This window comes from Penaeus chinensis, chromosome 22 (assembly GCF_019202785.1).
Source record: "Penaeus chinensis breed Huanghai No. 1 chromosome 22, ASM1920278v2, whole genome shotgun sequence".
Classification (NCBI taxonomy): Eukaryota; Metazoa; Arthropoda; class Malacostraca; order Decapoda; family Penaeidae; genus Penaeus; species Penaeus chinensis.
This window is the reverse complement of record NC_061840.1, coordinates 11,600,568-11,609,754: the sequence shown is the minus strand read 5'-3', so window position 1 is coordinate 11,609,754 and position 9,187 is coordinate 11,600,568. Positions and strand designations below refer to the sequence as shown.

The window sequence follows — 9,187 nt, the reverse complement described above, 5'->3', positions numbered from 1 at the left end:
TATATATATATGTGTGTGTGTGTGTGTGTGTGTGTGTGTGTGTGTGTTACAGCACTCAAATTGTTTTTCAAAAAAGTAAATTGAAAATATACTGAATAACAATAATGAATAACTGCACCGCTAACCAAGCCCCCTTTCAAAATGAAGTATAAAAATGGAATATCCGAATCTTTCCATGCAAAAAAAATCGATTGCTCTTTACAAAAAAAATAAAAGTTTGGCGAAGCATTCTGCACTCTCTCCCACACTTCCTTCAATCTGCACCGACGTCTTTCAAAATTAAAATACATTGAGGCTTCAAATTACGAATAATGATATGAAAAATGTAAAAATATGTAAAAATACACGCTTTCAGCATACCCTTCAAAGAAAATAAACTACAAAGGAAATATCAATTTGAAAAATCCTAAGAAAAATCATGCAAAATAGATATTTAGAGAGGAAGTATTTCTCATCATAGAAAAAATAAGTAAATTATTTCATTGAAGGGGACGAAAAAATATATAAAGAAAAATGCTTCACTGTCGTTCCTAATCCTCTTCGAAAAAAAAAAAATCCCTTTTCCCGGAGAATCATATGAACAAAAAAAAAGTGAATAAACAAAAGAGGAAAAACAACTTCCCTTCTTCAGAAAAAACAGCGTCACCAATGACCACTTCCACACTTGTCCCTGCCAACCCCCCCCCCCCATATTAAAAAAGAATCATAAAATAGACCCAAAAAAATGTACTTTCCCCTAAAAAAAAAAAAAAAAAAAAAACGAAACAACCAAACGAGCAATCAAAACACACATACCAGAACAAACAAAATCAAAAAAGCAAAACAAGACAAACAAACAAAACCAAACAAAACATCTCAAAACCAAAAAAACAAACTAAGACAAATAAAAACAGAACAAGACAAAGGCAACCAAACAAAACATCCCAAAACCAAACAAAACAAAGACAAACAACACAAACAACACAAAAACGAAAACAAAAAATCCCAAAACGAAACAAAACAAAACAAAGCAAGCCAAAACATCCCAAAAACACCCAATAACCAAAAAAAAAAAAAAAATCCCTTCTCCTGCGCCTCCTACAGAGTGCACCTTCGGCAACGAGACCTTCGCCGGGGGAGAGATCATCCGGTCGTACCCCGAGCGGTGCCTGCAGCTGCGGTGCGAGGTCACGGAACTGGCCGAGCAGCCCTTCTACCAGCAGCAGATCACCGAGGTCACGCCCAACGCCTCCTGCGGATGTGAGTGGGGGGTGGGGGGGGGGGCTGGGGGGAGGCTTCTGGGCGGGGTGGGGGAGGACACTAGGCGGGGGGGGAGGCCTCTGGGCGGGGTGGGGGAGGAGGGGGAGGGAGGCCTCTGGGCGGGGTGGGGAAGGAGGGGGAGGGAGGAGATGGTGAGGGAGGAGATGGGGGGATGGTGAGGGAGGAGATGGGGGGATGGTGAGGGAGGAGATGGGGGGATGGTGAGGAAGGAGATGGGGGGGATGGTGAGGGAGGAGATAGCGGTGGTGGAGATGACGGTGGTGGTGAGGGTGATGAGGTTGAGAGTGACAGTGATAAGGATAGGTGTGAGTATGGTGATAGTGATGGTGTTTAAGGGGCTCGTGATGAAGATAGTTGCGAGGATGGCGATGGTGAGTGTGGTGATCGTCATGACTAGAATGGTGATAGCTGTGGTGATGAAGCTGATTAAATGTTGGTGAAGGTGTGGTGATAATGCTGATAGTGATGAGAATAGTTGTAATGATAGTGATGAGATGGTGATGATGATGGTGATTATGATGATAATGAAGATGGTTGTCATGAGAGTGATGGAGATGGTGGTGATGGTGATGGCGGTGCCGATATGGTGGTGATGGTGATGATGGTGAATAGTGATAAGGACAGACGTGATGATAGTGATGAGGATGGTAATAAGAATAATTGTAACAAGAGGATTGGTGTAAATACTAATAATCGCAACAACAAAAACAAAGTTAATAAAATTATTAAGATATGATTTTCTTAAAAACGCTGCAAATTGAACCGAAAAAAAATTAATCTTTCCCCTTCCTCTCTCCCCCTCCTCTTCCGCCTCCCCTTTCCCCGTGCCCCCTTCCCCCTCCTCTCCCCATCCCATCTCCCATCCCCTTCCTCTCCCCCATCCCACCTTCCCCTTCCCCCTTCCCCCTCCTCTCCCCATCCCACCTCCCCTCCCCCTCCCCTTCCTCTCCCCCATCCCACCTTCCCCTTCCTCCCCCTCCCCCTTCCCCTTCCCCCTTCCCTTCCCTCTTCCCCCTCCTCTCCCCCTCCCCTTCCTCTCCCCCATCCCACCTTCCCCTCCCTCCCCCTCCCCCTTCCCCTTCCCCCTTCCCCCTCCTCCTCCTCCTCTCCCCCTCCTCTCCCCCCAGGCTGCGAGCTCGGAGGAAAGATGTACGAGGACGGGTATCTTCTCACGCAAGACGACTACTGCATGGCTGTCCAGTGCGTCGAAGGGGAGTGGGTCAACCAGGGATTTTTCAACGCTGATTGTAAGTGTTCCTGGGTGTGGGTGGGAATAGTGTGGGGGCGTGGGTGGGAATGGTGTGGGGGTGGGAGTGATGGGGGTGTGGGGGTGAGGGTGGGAATGGTGGGGGTACTTACACTAGCACGCAGGCACCAGCATATATGAATGCACGTCTATAACCTTTCTTTTTCAATTTTCAGGTCGAGTTTGTTCTATTCAAGATCCGCTGGCCGCTGCAGTGACCTTCGACGGGACAGTCAATAAAGTGTCCGATACTAGTTGCAGGTTTGTGTAAAGAAAACAAAAGAATATAAACACACATTAGAACAATGGAAATAGCACATACACTCATACATAACACGACATGCAGTCATACATGCATACATGCATCCATACATATACACAGATACCAGCACATATATACATACATATATACATACATACAGGCAGACATACATATGTACATACATACAGGCAGACATACATATATACATACATACAGGCAGACATACATATATACATACATACAGGCAGACATACATATATACATACATACAGGCAGACATACATATATACATACATACAGGCAGACATACATATATACATACATACATACATGCACACTGGAACACTTGCAAACTTGTACGTACAACTAAATTCTTCTACCACTGTCCTTGAAGGTATCTGACACTGTTGTATGCACTTTGCCCTTTCTTCCATCTAATAATAATAAATATCTTTTTTCTTCGAATTTATTCCGGTTTTCCTTTTCTCCAGCTACTCCGCCGTCCAAGAAGGGAATGGGTACAATCCAGACTCGTATGTCTCCGTTGAATTTGACCCTCACACAACGGCCGTAAGTAGTTTGGGTCTGAGCGTGTTTGTTTGTGTGTGTGTGTGTGAGAGAGAGGAGGGAGAGAGAGAGTCTTACCTGGCTATATAGATACGAGAGAGAGAGAGAGAGAGAGAGAGAGAGAAAGAGAGAGAGAGAAAGAGAGAGAGAGAGAGAGAGAGAGAGAGAGAGAGAGAGAGAGAGAGAGGAGGTAGGGAGAGAGCCTTACCTGGCTATATAGATACGAGAGAGAGAGAGAGAGAGAGAGAGAGAGAGAGAGAGAGAGAGAGAGAGAGAGAGAGAGGAGGTAGGGAGAGAGCCTTACCTGGCTATATAGATACGAGAGAGAGAGAGAGAGAGAGAGAGAGAGAGAGAGAGAGAGAGAGAGAAAGAGAGAGAGAGAGAGAGAGAGAGAGAGAGAGAGAGAGAGAGAGAGAGAGAGAGAGAGAGAGAGAGAGAAAGAGAGAGGAGGGAGAGAGAGAGTCTTACCTGGCTATATAGATACGAGAGAGAGAGAGAGAGAGAGAGAGAGAGAGAGAGAGAGAGAGAGAGAGAGAGAGAGAGAGAGAGAGAGAGAGAGAGAGAGAGAGAGAGAGAGAGAGAAAGAGAGAGGAGGGAGTGAGAGAGCCTTACTTGGCTATATAGCTATGAGAGAGAGAGAGAGAGAGAGAGAGAGAGAGAGAGAAAGAGAGAGAGAGAGAGAGAAAGAGAAAGAAGGAGAGATAGAGAGAGAGAGGAGTGAGAGAATGAGAGAAAGAGAGAGAGTTTTACCTGGCTATGTAGATACGTGAGAGAGAGGCCTGAGCTCTGAGGGACCTAGTTAGCAAACGTTTTAGAAAAAAAAAAAAACTAGTCTTCAGTAGGTCAGTCTGGAACACTTTACTCGGGATCTTTCCCTGTGATCTCTTTCTTGTTTATATTTGAAACTACAATTTCTTAGCTCTTTAATTTCACTGTTTAAGAGATATGATTATAGTGCACAATTATATCATCCCGCCCCCCCCCCCCCAAAAAAAAAAAAAAAGTGAATCATATTTCTCCAGTTTTTCTGCTTCTTTTTTCTTGAAAACTGGTATCCATCGAGTGGCTAGTCTTTGAACCGATTGCAGTTTTTATTCAACATGTATGACCATTTTTTCATAGGCCTACCTCTGTCTACATATATGAATAAATTCTTCATGTGAGATTGTATTCCAAGGCCTAAATGAGTTATTTCTTGAACTTCGATCGGCACAGGGGTCGGGTTTTACTGTCACTGAACCTATATACATGGTGTTTGTAAATACCACATTGTTAGGTACGACTACATGTGTGTGTGTGTGTGTGTGTGTGTGTGTGTGTGTGTGTGTGTGTGTGTGTGTGTGTGTGTGTAGACAGATAGATGAGTAGATATTTGTAAGCAACCAAAATACCCCTTGAACTGTACCAAAATAGACCTTTCTAGCAATCCTAAACACAGATCAATACAACACAGTGAACCCATACAGAATATTGCAATACAATCCATCAACACAATACGATACTCACCCAAGCAATACAGTACACCAATAACATACAGCAGACCCATACATGCAACACGGAACACCCCCACAACAGAATAGACCAATATGCGTTAAGACAATGCAATACACCAGCCCAGGTCTTCAGAAACCGTGGTGGTCTTTCCAGGGTTTTGTGGACAGGACGGACCTTGTCTTCAAGGACACGGGCGCCGACCCAGTTACCTGCCCGGCGAGCGATATACAGGTAAAGGATGAATGGATGGAAGGATTTTTCTTTACGTCCTGTTTTAAGTGTTTGTGTATCAAATGGTATGTGTGCTCTTGGCATTGTGCTATTTCTGTCATTATTGCGGTTATCTTCGTCATTATCTGCATTTTATTTTTTGGATTGGTGTTTTTATTGTCTGTTGTTTTATCTTTATTTACCTTTTTTTCTCATTTCTGATTTTATTCATGTTCAAATCTCTTGTTTCATATTCTTCTTTCCTTTTCCTGTCTCACGCGTTTCTTATCATTTTGTCTTCCTATCATTTCCATTATTATTACCATCATTACCACTGTTATCACTCTCATCTCTATCATTATTATCATCATCATCATTATCATTATCATCAATCTCATCGTTATCATCACTATCACCATCATTATCATAATTTTCCATCCTAGTCAATATCCTCATCATTATCATCCTCACTTTCTATTATGGCGTCCTGGTCCATACCAATGCCTCTGTCTTTATCACCTGTCACCATTATCAAACGAATGAGCATTCCCCTTCTTCGTGTCCAGGGCTGCTCCTTCGGTTCCATCACGGATACTCCCAAAGAAATCAATGACGTGGGAACGCTCGCCCTCACCACGAACCTGGGCTCTGTACAGTTCAACGCGATAATGGGCGTTAATAAGATCACGGTAAGGAATAAATGCATGAAAAGATCCATGAGCACTGGGTGGGTAAATGGTGGGAGAAGAGGGAGGAGGGAGGGGAAGGGAAGAGGGGAGAGAGATTTTATTTTATTCGATCAGTCAGGGTTTATCTATGGAACAGTTAACATCCCCTACAAAAAAAAAAAAAAAAAAAAAAAAAAAAAAAAAAAAAAGGGTAAAATGCCCAGGCATCTATTCAAGCTGACTGCTTCTACTTACGCATAAGACTATTGATCAAATATTCATTATAAAAGCCTGAATAGCTGTAACATAGTACTTGCATTAATTACATATTACTAATCATATTAAAAAGTGTACAAGTGGCCACAGTATAACGAACATAACCAGCAAGGGATGTTATCTGACCAGTGCTATTTGATCGACAGGATGGATCAAAGCTTCAAAGTATGTAATGAGTAAGATCGTGTGTCTTTGGCCTCTTACACATTTTGAAGCGATGGCAGGACACTAGCCAACCCTCCAGAAACGCATTCTGAACATACTGTGGTAAATGTTGATGACCTATGCGTAAATTGGTCAGTGTACTTTGCAGTCTCTGTGACAGTACTTTCATAATACAGGGGGTTCCGTGTATGTTTTTCTTCATGGTCTTATGAGCCGCCACTCATAACCTCTAGGACTTCTGACATTCAATTCTCTCCTTCTTTCCCTCTCTCTCTCCCTCTCCCTCTCCCTCACCCTCTCCCCCTCCCTCTCCCTCTCCCTCTCCCTCTCCCTCTCCCTCTCCCTCTCCCTCTCCCTCTCCCTCTCCCTCTCCCTCTCCCTCTCCTTCTCCCTCTCCTTCGCCCTCTCCCTCTCCCTCTCCCTTTCCCTTTCCCTTTCTCTCTCTCCCTTTCCCTTTCTCCCTTTCCGTCTCTTCCTCTCCCTCTCTCCCTCCCTCTCTCGCTCCCTTCCCTTCTCTCCGTACCTCACCACCCTCCTTTCCGCGGCTTCCAGACCCTATACAACGACAACTCGCTCCTCATCATGGCCCCGGTCTCAAAATTCGAGGAGTTGGGCGGTCTGTGCGGCGAATTCAACGGTGACTCCAGCGATGACCTGACCTTGCGGGACGAGACGGTCACCACAGATGGGGACGCGTTCGTAACGGACTGGAAGGTAAGGCGGGGGGGAGGGGACATGCGGTAACTTGTAATACACGGCGAAGTGAAGGGCTGTTAATGTTTACTGGTTTATTATATTTGTTTATTCACAAGCCAGCTTTAGCTCACAGATTTATTGCATTGTTTCTTCAGATGGATCCTTCGTGTGTTAGCACTCCAGCAAGACGAGGCCTGAGGAGCACGGTAAGCCTCTCTCTCTCTCTCTCTCTCTCTCTCTCTCTCTCTCTCTCTCTCTCTCTCTCTCTCTCTCTCTCTCTCTCTCTCTCTCTCTCTCTCTCTCTCTCTCTCTCTCTCTCTCCTCTCTCTCTCTCCTCTCTCTCTCTCTCTCTCTCTCTCTCTCTCTCTCTCTCTCTCTCTCTCTCTCTCTCTCTCTCTCTCTCTCTCTCTCTCTCTCTCTCTCTCTCTCTCTCTCTCGGTGTGTATGTGTTGCCATCCATCTCTCTTTCTCCAATCTATCTACCTTTCTTTTTCCTACTCGTAGTTTATATGATTGTTTATCAATATTTCCGATTTTTAAAAATAAGTGTGTGTGTGTGTGTGTGTGTGTGTGTGTGTTTCTATAGAATAATGATATGCATCCTCTCTTTCCCAGACGGACTTCTGTGGCTCCCTCCCGGCGCAAACGCTTTCCGAACTTGTTGCAGATTGCGAATCCATCATGGCATCTCACATAAACATCACCGAACCGCTGATGGGTTTGTGCTCAGCGATGTTTTTGCTGCAATCTTTTCTGGACCATAACCATAAAGCTTTTTTTCTAACATATAACGACCATAACAATACAAGAGATGGCAATAACCGATGGTAATTATGATAATGATAAATCGAATAACACTTAACATTATCGCCACCAGCTGATTCAGTCGCACCTCTTTCCATCAGTTTTGTTTTACCTATACAATCTCCCTTCTTCACAGACAACTGCAAGCAAATTCTGTGTCGGTGCGAGCAGATCGACGTCTCCTCCTGCGTGCTGTCTGTGGAGGAAATGACGGCCGCCATCGCCAGCGTGCTCGAAAAGGAGAGAAGTACGACAACTTTTTTACGCTTTTTTTTTTCTCTTTTTCGTTGAACTGAGTTGAAGTTGTCTTTTTTCTTTCGTCTTCTTCCTTAAAAGGTATATATCAGGAAATAGACAGAGGTGTAGAGATTTCGTATACGCATGTAACATGGAATAGGAGCAAGGTAGTGAAGAAGGAACATCGCCTTTAGTATAAAATGCTTATGTGTAGAAATAAATAAACACGGAAACGCGCACACATATACAGAGATAAAGACAGATATATGAATAGATGTAGGTATGAATAGATATAAGGGTATAAATTGATATACCAGACAGATATAAACAGACAGGCGCAGATATATATATATATATATATATATATATATATATATATATATATGTGTGTGTGTGTGTGTGTGTGTGTGTGTGTGTGTGTGTGTATGTATGTATCTATGTATATACACACAAACATATATATGAATTGACAGATATAGATACATACGAAGAAACTAATTCATAAATATGGATACATACGAAAAAATAAATCGATAAATATAAATACAGCCATACATATAGATTGACAGATATACATAGACATATACGTATGCTACAAATATAAAATCAGACTGATGTACATCGACAAACACATAAAGGCAGCCATAGCTACACATACACAGATTAAGAAACAGACCGGCAATAATGTAAGCACACACTGCCCACCTGTGCAACCTAAACCCACCTGTGCAACCTCAACCCACCTGTGCAACCTCAACCCACCTGTGCAACCTCAACCCACCTGTGCAACCTCAACCCACCTGTGCAACCTCAACCCACCTGTGCAACCTCAACCCACCTGTGCAACCTCAACCCACCTGTGCAACCTCAACCCACCTGCCTCCCCCACAGGTCCCGGCGATCTGGAGGAGCTGCTGCAAAGTGCCCTGGTCTAGAGGGCCTCCTTGCAAGACCTCCCCTCGAACGCGCCAGCCTCGGGTGTCTCCGCTCCTTACAACGCCCACGGAACAGCGGCGGAGTGTGTCAGCTGACCGGCCGAGGAGCGATGCGGAACAAGGCCTGGTTGAGGAAATTTGGGAGGATTTCGTTACCGTTATTATCATTATTATTCTTGTATTCATTGTAATTTTTATTGTTCTTGTTATTATTGTTATTATCTTTATTTTTCTTACTATCATCAGTTATGTAGGAGACACCAAATAACACAATTGTCAGTTATATCTGCCGTTTCATTATCCTTATATATGGAGTTGTAGCCTTTATATATATTATATACAATATGTACAGTGCATGTGTGTACAT

General features: G+C 43.7%; 1 protein-coding gene across 1 annotated transcript in view; it reads left to right on the top strand.

Annotated features, from left to right (window-relative positions):
- Window positions 1–9,103, top strand: part of LOC125037233 (von Willebrand factor-like) — a 16,882-nt gene extending 7,779 nt beyond the window's left edge. The window contains exons 7-17 of the mRNA XM_047630295.1: window positions 1,084–1,239; window positions 2,388–2,507; window positions 2,683–2,767; window positions 3,260–3,338; window positions 4,983–5,060; window positions 5,606–5,728; window positions 6,701–6,862; window positions 7,000–7,050; window positions 7,460–7,562; window positions 7,785–7,895; window positions 8,777–9,103. Of these exons, the coding sequence (XP_047486251.1) occupies window positions 1,084–1,239; window positions 2,388–2,507; window positions 2,683–2,767; window positions 3,260–3,338; window positions 4,983–5,060; window positions 5,606–5,728; window positions 6,701–6,862; window positions 7,000–7,050; window positions 7,460–7,562; window positions 7,785–7,895; window positions 8,777–8,820 (1,112 nt within the window). The 3' untranslated portion in view covers window positions 8,821–9,103. The remainder of the gene's footprint in view (window positions 1–1,083; window positions 1,240–2,387; window positions 2,508–2,682; window positions 2,768–3,259; window positions 3,339–4,982; window positions 5,061–5,605; window positions 5,729–6,700; window positions 6,863–6,999; window positions 7,051–7,459; window positions 7,563–7,784; window positions 7,896–8,776) is intronic.
- Window positions 9,104–9,187: the final 84 nt, after the last annotated feature.